This window comes from Parasteatoda tepidariorum, chromosome 4, assembly GCF_982258835.1.
Source record: "Parasteatoda tepidariorum strain Cologne lab strain chromosome 4, Ptep-v5.0, whole genome shotgun sequence".
Classification (NCBI taxonomy): domain Eukaryota; kingdom Metazoa; phylum Arthropoda; class Arachnida; order Araneae; family Theridiidae; genus Parasteatoda; species Parasteatoda tepidariorum.
In genome coordinates, this window is record NC_141758.1 from 48,323,400 (window position 1) to 48,342,412 (window position 19,013).

Here is a 19,013-nt window from a genome sequence, read left to right on the forward strand (position 1 = left end):
ACAATGTTTGAGTAAAATAATGTTTGAATATACCATAAAAGTCTGCAGCAACATAAAGCGTGATTTCTTGAAGAGGTGGAAATAGTTCAATTTCATCAACTCGACCAAGGATTAATGATCTTATGTGATCAGGGAAACGTTGTAAATCAGGTAGGCCTATAGCATCAAATGATGGTGCATCCTTAACTATGGGTGTACCAGTCTAAAAATATACAATCAATTAAATTAAATCTAGAAAAATAATTCATATAATTCAGAAAAAAATAATGGTTAAAAAGTAAAAAGCATTCCATGCAAAAACAAAATATATTAAAACAAACAAAATTATACACAAATAGTAACCACAAATGTTATAAGATATAAAAAATAAACCAATGCTATTGCTGGTATCATGCATATGTTTTGTGATATGCAACTGCATCAAGCATTTTAATTACCTAGCTAATGCATTACTAATTTTTTTTTACCTATGTAGCAAATTTTTTAAGCGGATGTCTGCACTTGGTGTGTGGACTTTATAAAATCGCCTGTCCTTATCAGCACTGGTGATTTCATTTCTCTGACATTGAACAGCATATGAGATTTCAATTGATTCATCTCAGTCAGCCCATACGAGATTGAATTATCATTGCTCAACACTGTATTCAAACAATTTTTTATAACCAAACAAAAAAGACTAAGAATTCCCAATAACTCCTTAAAGATCGGTTAATTTTCAAGAAAACTGTCAAAAAGTGTCTATTTAAGACACGTATTTGATTAGTGCTGACATGTAGTTTAAAATAAACTATCTACAATTACCTTTAAAATATCCTGGTACTGCCATCTGGAGGGTAAATTGATAAACAAAATGTTTTCTGGGCAAAAGAAATGAATTAATTTTATTCTTGTCAGAGCGTTACTAGCCCGGGAATATCACAGGAGCGAGAAACAGAGGGCAAAACCTAAACCCGCCATTTTCACAGGAGCGAGAAGGAAGAGGATGAACAATTTTTTTGTAAAGGATTTTCTGATTAAATTAACCCGCATTATTTGATGTATAGAAGGAAACCACATAAACGTTATACCGACCCAAATTTCTTCCAAAATGACCAGATTATTGATATTACACCCCATGGAAAAAATAAAATCAATCTCAATCTTTTTTTTTTATTAAGTCCCATTATGCAATTTTTGGTATAAAAGCACAAAATGTTTGTCTATGTTAGAAGCATATGATAAATACAAAAAAAAATTAATATACGTTCAAAATCCAATAAAGAGATGCAAATGGCAACATAAAAATGTGATGCTTAATATATTATGGGCATGCTAAAATTGCAACATGCAGAAAGAAGTGCATATCTGCAATTTTAACGAACCGTCCCAGGGGGTGGAGAACAAGATGATCCGCCTGCACTCACTGAAGAGATTGTGGCATCAACAGGTTTTTTGTGGCCAGATCCTGGTTCCGTTGGACTTTCCGCTTGCTCTGGCAGTGGTGGTTGTGCAGAAGCAGGGTCAAATGATGGGCGGCGTGATGATGGAGGAGAGCCTTTACCATACGGTAAACTCTCGGTAGAACGACGCCGTCCTCCAATAGGACATCTAAATTAAAGAAAGTGCAAATTAAATAACATTTTTATTACAGTTTGATAAAGTAACTGAATACATATAGCTTTGAAAGTAGCCCAACAATTGTCTGCGTTTTGTTGTAAAATAATAAGTAATAATTCAAAACAATTATAACTAAATATAGTAGTAACTAAATTATGAACTCTTTCAATAGCAACACATTGTAGGCCAGGCATAATTGCATTAATACACAAAATTCTCTCGAAACTTTGCAAGATTTTTATACATTTTGAAACAACTTGTTGGTGCTAATCCATGTTACTACATAATTTGAAAGAAAAAAATAATCTTTTGGAAATATGTTTTCTTTTATTTCAAAATTTGTTGTATATTAAACAAATGAGGGATTTATTTCCTATAACCAGTCTTTGACCCTCTCCTTTTCTTCATTTGTAAGATGATGAACTCAATATTTTGAGTGTAATAAATAAGCAAAAAGATCCACTTGGTCGAAACTTCTTTTTTCCTTTGTTTTATGCTGTTCCAAGTTATCATTCGAAACTTGTTTATGAATCAAAGGGTATTGTTTAGACCTAAAAATTTCAATTTTCAGTTAGTAGTCAGTGGCCGGTAAACTAATAACTTAGTAGCCACTTTTTCCTCAAATCAAAGGGTCCTTTTCATTTTATAGCCAATTTTGGCAAACTTTTTTTGTTTGCTTGGATTAAATTGCATATTTTTAAAGAAATTAATGTTAGAAATAATCTACAGCAATAAAAAGTTAATTCAATAAAAAAATAATATAAATATGTGACAAAATTTAGCTAAACATACTTAATGCAAATCTGATAGTACCAAGATACAATTTTTAAAAATATAAATAGTTCTTAAAATGGAGTAGGGAAAACAATAATTTTATATTTCTTAATATCAAAAAATGTTTTTTTTTTTTTTGAAATATGGAAATATACTTACTGCCCCCCATGCGAATTCTGACGTTCTTTATCTTTTTTCTTTTGAGCTGAAGAGCAACTGCTACCCATGGTGACCCTTCCAAGGACCAATCAAGAATCCAGGGGCGTCAGAAAAGATAGACTTGCGCGAAAGTGCATCATCTCAAATAAATGTGACCTGAAAAAAAATTTTAAGTTTTGAAAATGATGTCACTAATTATTACTATTTTTATCTACACATTATAACAAGTCAATGCTCAAACTAAATTATTTTTAAAATACAACAATAAGTACTAGATTTACTTTTTATGAATTTTTTCACCAAAAAAAAAACTATTATTATTCTCAATTTTTTAGTTCCAACAAGTATTAAGCATTATAGTCTCTAGTCTGATGGCTGAAATTAATGGAACCAAAACCACTAAACGTCTAATGGTTATGAAACGACTAAATGTCTAATGGTTATGAATGCTTATGCATAGTTAAAATCAACAAATTATCTTCAAAATAAGGTGTTAATAGGTTTTACACAGTTATTATTATTTTTTTTTTAGAGAAGTTTACGCTATGCAATTTTGCCTATATCTTATAGCAAACTTGCCCTGAAGCACTATTTATTCATTAAAAAAAATGCACATTGCAATATTCTAATTTGCCAAATATCCAAAGGCATATTCAGAGTGTTTTAAATAAATCTAAAATTTTGGAAACGTGTATTTCCATGACCTGAAAGGAATTTCCTCTATGAATAAAATAATTTTTTTTTTAAAGGGGGAAAAAAAAACACTAGAATTAACAACTGATGATTGCATATAAACATATAATTTAGATAAAAACTAATTTTACAATGCTAATAAAAGATAGCAAATCAATTCTACAGAAACTCAAACAATAATTCAGAATATATTTGTTTAAAAAAAAAAAGTTATGTTTTTAACTTATCTACTCAGGTAGAGTTCCATAAGGTAGCTTAACTGGTTAAATTCAAATTAGTTGAATTTAGTTGAATCCAAGTTTGAATTTTTTTTTTTTTTTTTTCAATACCAACAAGTTATTTTATAATATTTCACTGTATTTTGTACCCTTTTAATTGTATCTTATTTTAAACAAAAGCATCATTATCACAAATATTAATCTGTGGCCGCTTATTTTGTATAAAACTAATGTTTGAAATTTTATAACTTATTTAAATAAACTACAAAATTATTACATTAAAACTCCAAAAAATAGAGTAATGAATTTAAAGTGTAAACAGATTTCTTTTATTATGAAATTTTTTATCTCATGCTTTAAACAAATTTAGTTCAAAAATTCATTTAAAAATTTGATTTAAATAATTTATGTACCGTAAAAAAATATAACATTAATTTTTCTATATAAAATCTAAAACATTTATTGCAATTTTTAGACTTTACCTACAAATTTCCCAATTCTCGAATATTATACACATGCTTTGTAAATTATTTGCTTTATTAATTTTTAAGGCAAACTAATAATGTTTTTATTAAAGAACTAGGAGACATTCAAGTTATTATCAGTTAACATAAAATATTGATTCATAGTAGCCCAGAAAAGCTTAAATTTGTCTCTTCTAAAAAAGGTTGTACACTCCTTAAACTAGGTATATTGTTCTTTTACACAATGGTTAGTTAAAACATTTGTAGACAAATCCACAGAATACTCATTTATTAATGATCTCATTTTTTTACAGTCAGAAATTCTCTATTTCTTATTTTCAATTCATTAGAAGGGTCTTTATTTTAAACAAACAATAATAAAAGCAAAATCTTTAAAAAATTTTATGAGTACTTTATTCTATATGTGGATACCCTGTAACGAAATTTTTTTGAGCTTTCTGCGACGAAACTCTACAACACTAATATCTTTCTGCAAGATACTTTTGATAATAACAAATATATGTTAATTTAAAATAACAAAAATGCTGTGATAACAAAAAATTTTTTAACATGCATTAATTGAACATGCAATATTTTTTTATTATTCTAATATTACGGGTTATATTCTCGCATTTCGCTGAAGGAAAAACACACTACTAATTATTTCCTTTTCCACATTTTATAAAAAAACTATCACAGTTTGTTTTGCTTTCGAAATTAGATTGTTGTAAATAAATACCATATAAAAAAAAAATATTGGATTTTAAAAACTATGGGAAAATGAATAGCAATAACTGACAAAAAATCAATAGAATCATTGCCTTAAAAAGTAAATACTCAAATACATGTTCCAATTTTACAAATTGTCTGAAATATATCGGGATATTTTTAAAAACATATTTTTGGAATGTGGATATTTATGAGAATAGTAAAAGAGTCACTCTTTACATAACACTATTAACAGATTATTTGCTAAAATACAAAATAAAAAAGGCCACTAACTCACTATTTAATATATTGAAAGTTATATCCTATCAAAATTAATGTCAATTAACTTAAATTAACTTTAAATAGCCATATCATTAGCTTGTTGAACTTTGCAATGTCAATATAAATAATGACCTTTGAACATCAATAAAGCAATATATATGAGGATTACATGACATTAAAAGTCGAGTATACGTAATACATTTTTCATTTTATGCACGAAAACTTGTAAATACAGCTTCAAAAAAGTAACAAGAAAAAAATCTAAAAATATTTTTATGCATTATAATGTTCCCACAATTTATGTTCTCCTATAACATTACATATAATGCTATTAGAATAGGTTTTAATTTACTTTTAAACCTTAGTCTCAGATTCAAAAAAAGCATAAATAAATTTTATCTCTGTTTTTACTGTTTAAAGAATTTAAAAGTTAAATACCACTAACAATAATATTTAAAAAATAAATTGGCTCAAATATTAGTTTCACACTATTTTGATAGTTGATCAGGGTGATGGAACAGATGAGGGATTTTTATAGTAAATAAAATAGGTATCATTTCCCCCTGATATACCTACTATTGATCAAAATATAAATAGGGAATATTTATATAGTGTCTAGTCACATATTAATTCGACTGTTAAGATACCAACGACAGTAATTAAGGAAATTGATCAACAGTAAACATTAAAACTATTTAATTAGGTGAACAAATATTTTGATACAAATAAATAAGTCTTCATTAATAATATGCATAGAAAATGTATTGTAAATTTAACTTTTAACATAATTTATGTATCTCTATTGCAAGATAAATAATTAACAATGACACTTTATAGATCAATACTACACTATTTCAATAGTTGATCAGGGAGATGGGACAGATGAGATATCTTTATAATAAATAAAATAGGTGTCGTTTGCCTCCAGATATATTATTGATCAATAAAACTTATTAAATATTGCAAACTCTCTAATGTCTAGTCACGCATTAATATGACAGTTAAAATACTAACCATAGTAATTAAGGGATTTGATCTTCAGAAAACATTAAAACTATTTAATGAGATGCATATCAATACAAATATTTTCATACAAATATATTCAAACAAATAAATAAATCTTCATTAATATTAAGCATGGAAAATTATCATAAATTCAACATCTTATATAATTTATAAGATAAATAATTAACAATGACAGTTTATAAACAAATACACCATTTCAACAGCTGAATATAATAGTTAAGGTATCTCTATTGCAAATAAAATTGGTGTCATTACCTCCAAGACATACTATTGATCAATGTAGATAATTTAATACTGAAAATTCTCTGTATTGCAGAATAATGCAGCATATTGTTATAATATTTCTTAATTACATTTAGAAATTTAATTAATTTCAAATTCAAGCATTAATTTGACAGTTAAAACATCAGCTATGGTGATTAAGGGACTCGACGGACTGAAATCATTTAAACTATTTAATTAAATGCATGGCTAAATAAAAATTTAAATATCCCCAAACAAATGAATAAGTGTTCATTAACATTAAGCATGGAAATTGTATCATAACCTAAACAGTTAAAAACAATAAGATAAATAATTAACAATGACAGTTCATAAGCCAATACTACACTATTCATGTGCACTATTTCAACAGTTGAACAAAAACAATTGAGGTATCTCTATTGCAAATAAAATTGGTGTCATTACCTCCAGACATACTATAGATCAATATATGTAATTAAATGCTGAAAATTCTCTAGTACTGCAGAACTATGCAGTTATTATTTTGACATTTCTAGATTTATAATCAATAAACTGACTGTTAGAATTATGGTGATTAGGGGACATGATTTACAATTAATCGCATTCGATAAATAGAAAAGGATTATAAAGTTAATTAATATTTATTACGTATGAATATTATAAGTAACAGTACCTGAAATTTATAATCAGATACATCTCCAAAGAAACTAGTGCAATCTAAAGTTATTTCTTGTCAAAGTAACATATAACTACATTCTTTTCAAACACCGGTAAAAAGGAAAACACAAACATAAAATCTTAACACAATGTCACTTTGGTAGGGAAGATTAGTAGTTGTCTATTGCAGGAGAAACACCGGGATGGAAGGGTTCGATTTATCAAGAGTACATGAGATACCCCATTCCTAGAGTTCCGAGATGATAAGATGAAAGAAATATTAAGGATTTTATCATTCCAGATGAATACACAAGCCGTTTTCCCCCCTTTGGTGATAATCCGCCATATTGCAAATGATGGAGTATTATAAAGATGCGCGCGCAGTAAACGGGGAACAGCGGTGATTGACGCGCTACAAGAGATCGATTTGTTTGAAAATATTCTCTAATTTATAAGGGGTTTTTTTTAAATAAATTATCGCAATATAAAATTAATTTTGATTAAATAGTTCAAAATACTTCGCAATATTTTTTTTATTCAGAATGCATTTTTCAAAAATATTTTCAGAAAAATTTTTCGACCAACTGCAAAGTTTTCAAAAACGAAACGTACAAAAGAACTGACTTTTTTTTTATCTTTAAAACTACCTAAGTAAATTTTTAAAAGACTTTTACAAATAATTCGAAAACTATAGAATTTAATAATAGTTGGAAATATTCTAAATTGAAATCGTAGATCTTTTATTTTATTTCTTGAATTTTTTTATTTAAATGAACGGGAGCAGCCAGTTTACATATTTTAAGAAGGAAGGAAATTTTTTATTTGCTGAATGTGAAATTACCATTTTATAAAGATGCGCAACAATAATGTTGTTTTCGATTGTCGAAAATAATTTGAAAACAGAAGGATTTTTTATTAGTTGGAAACACAAGTACAAATTGCGAACTTGATTTATTTACTTTATCTTTTACTAGCTGAATGTTTGTTCTTCGTTCCGGGTAAAAAAGAGCCGAGAATTAATAAATCAGTTCTAAATATCACTACGGAATCTTGCACAAAACAGAAAATAATACATATATCAACACAATTAACAACGTTCTAAAATAATTTCAATTTTTTTTTTTTTTTTTTTTAAATTCTTGTTATTTATCTTTACCGGGGCTTAACGTTATTAGATTTAGCAAAATATTCGTTTAGCAAAATATTCATCTGGCAAAGTTATGTTGTTCATGATATTCTAAATTTACCACAATGGAGCAATTTTCTCCTATATTGTTTCTTTGAGGGTCCCTCAAAACATATTTCCACATTATCTAAATAAAAATGATATTTTTTTCAAGTTTCAATTGGCGCCAAATTATGCTCATAAATTCTTCGTACTTATATGTGAGTATATTTGATACCTATTAAAACTGTCTTACCATAATTGAGATTTAATTAAGTAAGTATCATTGGGGTTATTAAAAGTATGGGAGATTTAAGTACACACAAGATTTTAATCATTTTAATAAGTACCTATTACCAAAATTAATTAAGTGTCATTGGCGTCACTCATAATATTGGTATTTATTTACGTTTTTCCTCAAAGAATTAGTACCATTTCACCACTAATGTTGGTTTTCAGAGTAAAAACTTTTTTTTATTTCAATTACCCATGATTTTAAATTATTTAATTTTAAAGTAACACGTTTTGAAAGCATAATCATAAACAAAATAAACATGTTTCAGACAACTTTGTAAAAGCTAATTTGATGAAGTAGTTCATCAATATACTTGATGGAACTAACTCACATTTGCGTTACATGGTGAGGAAAGTCCCGAAAACTCTCCATGGTTAGCCTGGAGGTAAGGAGACTTATACTACAAACCTATCTACCACTGAGGATATGTTACGTCAACACTGTGGTCAGGGTGAGTCGGGTGCGGAATTCGTATCGACCAGTCATCACTGGGATACGTACCCAGGTCACCTCACTGGGAGGCCTGCGCTCTATCCCCTGAGCCACACAGACTCTCATGTTGATTATTGACATAATCTGACAAAACGAATAAAAAATAATTAATCATCGCAGAAAGCTCAATAAACAGCTTTTTTTATTAGAGCTATAAGCCAGTTATCTTTAAAATACGTTTAAAAAAAAAGCAGAATCGGCTATGGTTTAATTTTTTTTAAAAATGACTACCGCTAAGCCAATGGGAAAATTCCGTTTTATAAATATCACTTCCCAACGATCTAATCGAAATTTTGGAACGGCACAAACTGTTCTAGAGTTATAAGAGAGGCCCTTATATAATCATAAATATTTTTATTCAAATCTATGTCAAGAGATACAATTTTTAGAAGGAGGGAAAATTTTTAATTTGCCAAATGAAATTACTATTTTATTAAATATTAAAAACATGCATGCACACTTTCCCCTACATTAACTATACTTTATTTATTTTATTTTATTTTATTTTATTTTATTTTATTTTATTTTATTTTATTTTATTTTATTTTATTTTATTTTATTTTATAACCGTCGTTGAACAGCCGACCCAATTTTTGAGTTTACTATTATCAATGTTCAACTCCGTAGCCTTGTAATTATGAATACAATCCAAAAGATGAGGGAGCTCCTGTATCAAGTATTGAAAGAAATTTGCCTTTGAGGAGGACTTTTTTTGATGGAACTAACTCGCTTTTGGCGTTATATACAGAAGAAGACCACGAAAACCTCGCAAGACAAACCAGATTTCAAGGGGACCTATGATCTATCTATAATCCGTCTGCCACTGAAGATATTTCACTTCAGCACTGTGGTCGGTGCGGAATTTGAATCGACCAGCCATCGCTGGGATTCGTACCCAGATCACCAGTGCTCTAATTCCCTAAGCAACACCGGCTCTAACGTTGATCATTAACATAATCTGACAGAACGTATAAAAATTAATTAAGCATTACAGAACGCTCAATAAACAGTTTTTTTGTTAAGAGATATAAGCCAGTTAACTTCACCGATGTTATTTTTAAAATATGTCTAAAAAAATTTTTTTAAATAATTATCTATAGTTAAATTTTTAAAAAAAGGACTTTCGCTAAACCAATGAGAAAACAGGGCTTTTTAAATATCCCTTCCGAACGATTTAATCGAAATTTCGGAACAATTTTGTTGGTAGGGGGCTAAAATTTCTATTTTCGGTGCTGTCCAAATTACAGGATGATACCACGAACGATTCTAGAGTTATAAAAGAAACTCCTTTATAATCATAAATATTTTTATTCAGATCTATACAAGGGCACCACAAGATACAATTTTTAAGAGGAGGAAATTTGCTAAATGAAATTTCTATTTTATTAAATAATAAAAACATGCATGCACAATTTCCCCTACATTTAATTATACTTTACTTTATTTTATTTCATATTATTTGATAACAGTCGTTGAACAACTGACTCAATTTTTGAGTTTACTACAACCAATGTTCAACTCCGTAGTCTTGTAATTTTGAACCCAATCCAAAACACAAGGAAGCTCCCGAATCAAGTATTGGGAGAAATTTCCCTTCGTAGAGGACTCTTTTTGATGAAACAAACCCGCATTTGCGTTACATGGAAACCTCCCACGGTTAACCAGACGGCAAGGGGACTCTAACCTATGATCAGTCTACCACTGAAGATATTTCACGTCCGCACTGTGGTCGGTGCGAGCGGTCGGAATTCGTATCGATCAGTCGTAGCTGAGATTCGAAACCGGGTCACCTGATTGGGGGGCGTGAGCTCTATCCCCTGAGCCACGACGACTCAATAATACTTTATTGACAAAGTGAACAGTAATAGCATCATGTAAAATGCATCAATAATTAATGATTCGATAAATAGTACTACATATCATTTGAGCTATCGCAAACTGTGATTGAGTCATTTTAGTTATAACTCAAAATAAATTTAAAAATAATTTTCTATTGTAAATATTATGAATAAATAAAATAAGGGTAACAAAAGAGGTTGAATTTCGATGTGAAATAAAAAATAAGAATTAGGTAAAAAAATAAAGACAATTCAGAGCATGAATACATATTTTTAGAACGTTTGACAAAAAAAATCTAAGCATTAATACTGGCAAATTTATACTAGGAGAAGAAAACCAGCCTTTCATTAAAAAAAAACATATCTTAATATCACACTATCAGGCCCGTAGCCAGGGGAGGGGACCGTCGGGACAAATCCCCCCCCCCCCCAAATTCTGGGATTCAAACTTCTTAAGTCTTTCTTTGAGCCTCTCAGTAAAAAGAAAAAAAAAAAAACTGTCGAATCAAACCTTTTATTAACTAACTTTATTAAGCATATTTCCGGATATTCTGGTTTGTCTCAAAAAGTAATCGAAAAATTTTCTTCAAATCCCCGTCGCATGTCTTTGTAAACTTTGTTGATTATAATTATAATGTAATATTATATGAAAAATAAGTATTATATAATATTTTTAAATTACCAGTTTAACTTCTGCAAACAACAGAATGAACAATATTTGTTACAATGTTTTTCCCCTATTTTGCATGTGTGAAACTGTCCTTGCTTCTTACCATATCTCCCCCCCCCCCCGAAAAAATATCCTTGCACAGCATCGTATTAATAATCATAATTCATGAATCAAAGTAAAGGTGAATTTAAAACTACTATTTAATAAAAACTACTTAATCAGAAGAGACGGAATAGTGTTCGCCGATCGTTAGTATCTGCCAAAAATTAAAATCGTTTGCAATGGATTCCCCCTTAGCTATTGCGATCCTTACTGAATAGATGTCATGTGATAATAATAATTTATGTGATAATTGGTACGATTATCTTCCTTTGATTTCTCCAAAAATTAGGAATGTACTAAAATTTTTCCTCTAATCTTTAAAGCTTCTTCGAAAGTACTCAATTACTTCCTAAGTGTTGAATTTTCTACAGTTAAACGTAGGAAGTCATGGGATCTAGTCAATAATCTAAATTTGCCGAAAGTCATCAAAATTCCCTAAATATAGAAAAAAATTTGGAAGTCACTAACTTCCAGTCCTACTTTTATGTGACAAAATACGAATTAATTTTCAAAAACAAAATTCGTAAAAGGAATAAGAAAGTGGTCCAAACGACCCGCAAATATCGCATTGAAAAATAATTCGCGTGCTATTAAGAAAAAGAAAAATTTATTATTAATTCGAAAATTTAATTGGAAGGTTAAGATTTAAACAGAAAAGGCAGAATCATAAAAAATAAAATAAAATATATATTTACGATATCTTGTCAAGAATATTACGAAATGTATTTATTTGGTGACAAAATTTGATTAAAATAAAAAAGTTGGTTAAAATAGAAAGAGTTTCTGAGTAAAAATGAAAAGGTACGTACAAAATTACATAGTTTAAAATTGGGTAAAGATAAAAAGTTTGGGTAACATACAATTTAAAGTCTTTTCAATCATTATTAAATGTTATAATGAATAACTGAAAAGTAATTTTTGAATTAGTTTATTTTTGGATAAACTAGTTTTTTTTTAATTGTGCGCAGAGAGTTTTCGATTTGCTTAAAAAGTTTCTATCGAATACGTCGAAATATGCATCAATAAAAATTAACGTTAAGGATTCCGTTAACTTAATTAATAGTTATCACCGTTTAATTAGCATTTTAAAGATCAGATTAAGATGCAGTAAAAATGACACTTATAAAAAAAAATCCTATTACTAGAACAAAAATTAATTAAGAGAATTTTTTTTAATTTTTAGTTTTGGCCAAATTTGCAAATATCGTAATTACTATACATAAGTGCTTAAAATTGCAATGCAATATTGGTAATTAAACCAATCCATAAATATTAATTAAACAGATATTAGTACATGAAGGTCAGTGGCATAACCCGCGGCGCGATGGGGCATACGAGGTTTTAGCGCGCACGCTCTAGAGAAAACTACTCTATGAGTTATAAAATCTATTTATTTATACGGCATTTTTTAACTCACTTTATAAATAATAATATGTAAATAAACTTCGAATTTAACTTAGAATAGTGAACTAACTTCTCGTATTTTTAAGATAAATTTAAATTCAATGTGGTAAGTGTATACAATGTTCTAATTCAGTACCTTTTCATTACAATTACAACTTTCATTATTGACCAGGATAGCTTGGTTTGTAGGACGTTGGACCCATGTCCAAAAGGTCTATCCCACCAAAAACTCCCCGTGTAGTAAATAGTGACTGGTGCACGTTAAATCTGTCGGGTCACAAAGCCCTCTAGTTTCCATAACAAATCAATATCTCTGGGGGTATTTATTTAAAGACTTATCGTTCCAAAATTTTCTGGTTCAGGTCAAAATTACGATCTGTGGATGAATGAATGGTTGTATGAATGGGTCCACTCCATAAACGGGCTGTGATGTGTGTATGTGGCTGAAGACGTATTCCCGGCCATGGATGGCTCCACTAAAAACAAGAAAAGCTTCTTCTGACATAAATGTGATTGGTTTCACCAAGCACTCTTGCTGGTGTAGGCAAGTGACATTAGAAACAACAACAACACAACATTCTTTATCTTGTATTAAAATATAATTAATGATTACAAATACCCGAATATTTCTTTACCATAGCCTTTTTTTCTTAACATTTAAAAAATTTTTATCTATTAAAGGACGCACTTAGAAATCCTGCAGGGGCGTACATGAAGTCTATGTACGCCACTGATGAAGTTGCAAAATCATAGAAAATGTTTAAGTCGTGCACGAGCAACAACATAATTTAATTACTTTCTTCTCAAACAGTAAAAATAGAAACAAAATAAAATTTTATTGCATGCAAGTAAGAATAGCATACAATATTTTTTTAAAGAAAGATAAGTTTTTTCTTTTAAATTTAGTTCTCGTAAAAGAACAAATAAAAAAATTCTCTTCTTTAAAATTTCACGTTTTTACTGCATCATCCATTAAAACAATTTATCTCCAGGAATTCATTTTCCTTTTCGAAGATAACTATAGCTCTTTTTTTTATTACTTTTCGAAGTCGAAATTCAACTAACCTGAATTTGATATTACTCATAAGTCCTAAATTGGTAGAATTCAAAAATTATGTCACAGAGTTCCACCCATTTAGTTCCTTATTACCTCGTGAAGAAAAATCTTACTATAACTTAAGAACTTTGAAGAAAAAAAATGTAATTATCTTTAAAAGCGTAAGGGCAAGCATAAGAATTGGTCATATGATTGGGCTGAAATTCATTGTGACGTCAAAAGACGTCATTATGACGTAGGCAATACGTCGATGTTCGACGATCGATTCGAGCAGCAGTTGAGACGAGGCAGAGATGGGATCGGAAGTTCGCCGGCATATAGTGTAGCTAACCATAAATATACACTTTGCACGAGGGGAAATATTTACGTGAAAATTAAATAAACGAGGACAATCTTAAAGAATTTTAAAAAAGTTCGAAAATTGCAAACTTAAATAAATGTAATAACTCCTAAATGTTAACTTTTTACCTTTATCCGACAATGTTTCTGAAACCTACGAAGATTATCGTTTGCATTTCAGCAATTAGTTAGGTTTTTTATACAAAGACAGTCAAAACTGCCTTTGAGCGCTCAAAAATAGGAGCCCATTCTAGCCAGGCGTGATTCACGCGTCTCGCGTCATGTGATAATAGCCGTCTATACTACATCGGAAATAAAGCAACAGTTTAAAAAGTCGGCCGCGGTTCCCAAATTTTTCGACTATGGAAACCTAAATGGTGTAAATAATGAAGTGTACAAAAGCAATATAAAAACAATTGGAAGCGTGTTAACCAATAAAAGATTACTTTATTCTGAAAATATTTAATAAGAAGAGTGGAATGTTTTCAGTTTTGTATATCAGTCGTCTTAAATTAGGTTTTATATCCCAGCAGTTGAATTTGTACTACTGGAGCTGTCGTCTAATTTAGTTTTATATTGGTTTTTGGTGTATAAGCTTAAAATGAAATAAATATGCCGAATTATTCTTTTATTCGAATTATTTATAACGAAAGCTAAAAGAATTGCCGTAAAAGTTGAGAAAGGGAAACAGGGAAGCATATTTCTTTATTAACGAATTTGGTGACTTTATTTTGATTTTAAAAGTGCGATGTGAAATGCTAATGCAGTTTTTCGTAAATACACGTCATTATCATAATTTTTTCAAAATATTGTAATTAGAAAGATAATTATTTTTAAAAAAATTCCCTTTCTTTCTCATTGGATTTTCATTTTAATTTCATTTAAAAAAATTAAAATATTAAATAAATTATAGGTTATAAATTCAGATTTCCAAAAATCATTACTGTGAGATAAAAACAAGTTCTTACTCTCAGAACACCTTTCACTTTTACACAGAACCTTAGGGTTCCACGGAACACCATTTGAAAACTTCTGTGTTATGGAATGGAAAAAACTGTAACAACTTTTTGCTTTTATATTAAATTATTGTAAAGTATCGGTCGCAAGCCGCGATTTTTTAGGCGTCGTTGAGATTGTGCGCCTATTATTTGAGGTCCCGGCTGCATGTAAACTCTCTTTACACACATAGTATCCCCAAGAGATTTTGAGCGCGCTGATTGGCTTTCTCGGCAACGCCATCTGTGACGTATAGCTATTTCATTCTGCCATGCTTGTTATTTTCAGCATAGAGTGATTTCTATACTCTATCTTTTGTGTATAAACTTGAAATGTCAGTTTTTTCAACAGAGAAACTGCCTTCTTCAGTTAAAAATGAAATGAAAAATATTTCCTCAAATACCATTACCCTTAGAAGTAATGTTCTAAAATTAGACGATTACAAGTGGGTAATGGAATTTGGGGAACTTACCAATACGAAATTGAATTCTAGAACTTCCTAACCTCATGGACAAAGATTTTTTTGTAGGTAAATAACTAGTTTAGTTATTTTAAAGAAAATTTTGTATTTAATTTTTATGGGAAATGCTTTTTTCGTTAAATTTATGATTATTACATGCCTGAATTCTTATGAAGCTAATATCCCTCTAATTTATTAAATAACATTGAAATCGAATTTAATTACCTTGCTTAATTCTTATTCTCACTATGAAATGAAAACTGAATAGTTTTCACTTGATATTTATTTAATTAAATTAATGTTCATCGAATTAAATTATTATTTTATTTATTTCTTGTGGATTACTAAAATTAAATTATAAAATTTTTTAATTTAATATTTATTAGTGGCGCCATCTATTATTATAAATTAAAACTAAGAGATCTGCATTATGCCTACCTATTTGTAACTTATTTTTAATGTTTTTCTTTTTGAAATGTTTTATAATACCGAAAAACTATTAATTGATATCTAAGAAATCAAGCAATTGTCTTTTAAGATGCTTATTTTATTAATTTTGGATTTCATAATTCCCATCAAGATAAAAGTTAATGATTATGAATTGTCCATTAAATTAATACCATGAGTAATTAAAGAATAAATTTACAAAAAATTCCCTCTTTTAATTCTAGTACATTTCTATTGGATTTTAATTATTTTTTTATTATTTAATTACAGGAAATTATTTGCTTGTCACCACAGTGCGTTTATGAAAGTGCCGCAGGAGAAATGTAAAGGAAGTTTTTGAAAAATTCTACAATTTTTTTGCTGAATTATAATTAATTTTTGGAATAATAACATTTCAGAATAACATGTTAGATACATTTAATAACATTTTAGAATATTTTCCTCTAAGATACGATAAAATCCTTTTCAAATTATCTACCATAATTTTAAAAATTTATTTATATACATCTTAAAATCTCATATAATAAATTCAAATTTAACTGAGTGGTTCTGCAATCATACTTAATAATTTTAAGTAAGAGATTTTAATTTCTAAGCGCATAAGGATATTCACAATGCTATTCAATTTGAATATTAATCAATTCTTATATATATATTACATAAAAGCTGGCTAAAAACTTTAATTTATGTTTAATAATTATTATTATGCTAATTTGATGTTTTACCAAAACATGATTGTTTACCTTGCATTTACCTAAAATTAATAACGAAATATTAGCATAAAATTTAAAGCAAATTAGATTTAAATAAATGTGTTATTAATAAATACAATTAATAACGCTGTTTAATTTTTTGAACGAAACTTTAACATTTGTCATAAAATTAGTATGAGAAATATACTGGAACTGATTTATGATTGATTTACATTTTGGGAACAAACTACGGAGAAATGTTATTGGGGAGGAGCTACAAAAAGACGTAACTGAAAGCAATGCCGAGAAAGCCAATCACCGCTCTCAAAATCTCTTGGGGATACTATGTGTGTAAAGAGAGTTTACATGCGTCCCGGCTCTGAAATCTCCCTTTTATGAGATTCACTTTAGAACTTTTTCATTCATAATTCTATACACTCCATTGACCAGAAGTTGGCCTTTCAAATGTATTAGATGACAGGGGATCTAGATGATAGGGGAACTGCTGCCTTCGGCAACATTACTCTACACGTCTACATCCTTCTCATTATGTCAAAAATGCTCTTTCAAGCTTATAGTTGGTCGATACAAAGAACTCCCCAAGTCATTCCTCTGTAGTGGTGGTGGTGACAATGGTTACGAGATTTAACTATTTAAAGTATAGTTTGTCTATGGTTGGTAAGAACTCTCCCCGCCATTAAGTCTGAGGCTGTCTGCTGCTATGGAAACAAGAATAGCGAATTTCAAGGAGGGTAGCTTCTCTTCATTCTAGGGCTAACACAATAAACCGAAGAAAAAGATTCCCTTTCTCTCACTGACCCGCCCCCGAAATCTGCCCTAAATAGTGACCCCACACCACTACCTGAAATAGTTATACCTCGTTTCCATAGTCACCGCCACGGGTCCAGACAAATGGCTGGGTGAGTTCCTAGTTTAGACAAACTATAGGGTTGTTAATTCGTTATTTAAGACAGGTTTTGACTCGGGTCGGCGAGAGAAGCTCCCCTCTTTGAAATGCGCTATTTCTTGTTTCCATACACTTCGTGGCTAGGGGATTTCTTTCCATAGACAAGCTATATCTTTTAATGAAGAGCTGTTTTCCGAACGGAGCTTCTTGCTATTGAGGCAGGACTACACGCAATTGAAGAGGATTCGCTGCTAGACCCTATCTGGATCCTAACGGATAGTAGAGTCCCGCAGTGGACTGATCGTTAAGACACGGTTCTCATCAGATCACCGAAGTCAAGCATCACTGGCTGCGGTCAGTGTGCGGGTGGGTGACCCACTTGAATCAGTCTGCGTAGGGACCGAGGGTGTGCGGTATTGGTCCTCGTTAAACTGTGCTACCGTAAAGTGCTCGACTTCGCGCGCAGGTCGTTGGGCTACCGAAGCGGGGGTGCCATCCCCTCTGCAGAGGATCAAAATTGTGATGGCATGTCTTCGGATCATCCTCAGGGATGTTTCCCAGACCGTCGCCAATAGCCCATTGTGCAGCTCTAGTGCGACGTAAATCAACAACAACAACAACAACGGATAGTAGAAGCTCTATCCAATATTTGAGTGCATGGCCAAGAGTGGGAGATAGGGCTGGAACGGCAATCTCACAACTTCTCAGTAAACTTTCCGTGAAGCGGGATATTTATTTGCAGTGGATTCCGTCCCACGTTGGTCTGTACGGGAATGAGATCGCTGACTCGCTGGCTAAACTTAACACAAATGAACCTCTGCCGGAAAGTTTGGCACTCACATCCTCGGAAATTCACTCCATTAGAAAGCAAGGTGTCCAGCTAGTCTGGAATACTCCCCCAGTACATATCTGGTACTCTGGGGATAAGCCGGGTAGTGCTTTGACCTTCAACGGTAATAGAGGCGATCAGACCGCATTCACTAGATTTATCAGTGGTCACATAAAGTGCATGAGGTATGAACAACAGCGAAAGATCTATCCCACCTGCAACAAGTGTTCCTCCAGTGCAGCCAGCCCGGCCCACCTCCTTGGCTGTGTGGATTTTAAAAACGAGGATTTTCTGGGCGACCCGGTCTTGTTTCTTGACTTCCTGAGGGTGAATGGACTCATGGACCTGGTCTAGCTCCACAAGACCAGTGGGGATGAGAAACAACAACAACATGAAGAGCTGTTACCTTTAGTAGAAATTCTCTAGGTTCTTTGCACTTATGCTGCTGATCAACCCTCCATGATTGTTTTGCAATAGTTGTTGTTCCTTGGCATAAAATA

At 30.6% G+C, this 19,013-nt stretch overlaps 1 protein-coding gene across 4 annotated transcripts in view; it reads right to left on the bottom strand.

The window, feature by feature from the left end:
• LOC107443268 (NACHT domain- and WD repeat-containing protein 1) overlaps positions 1 to 19,013 on the bottom strand; it is an 84,942-nt gene that overhangs the window by 21,122 nt on the left and 44,807 nt on the right. Inside the window, exons 1-4 of one of the 4 annotated variants that reach the window (XM_016057082.4) lie at positions 6,837 to 7,188; positions 2,530 to 2,685; positions 1,362 to 1,587; positions 34 to 202 (exon numbers count right to left, since the gene is read on the bottom strand). In XM_016057082.4, coding sequence (XP_015912568.1) covers positions 34 to 202; positions 1,362 to 1,587; positions 2,530 to 2,597 — 463 coding nt within the window. In that variant the 5' untranslated portion in view covers positions 2,598 to 2,685; positions 6,837 to 7,188. Of the gene's footprint in view, positions 1 to 33; positions 203 to 1,361; positions 1,588 to 2,529; positions 2,686 to 6,836; positions 7,189 to 19,013 lie in introns of those variants that run through there. The other 3 variants (XM_016057083.5, XM_071182247.1, XM_043053028.2) reach the window with 3 other exon arrangements.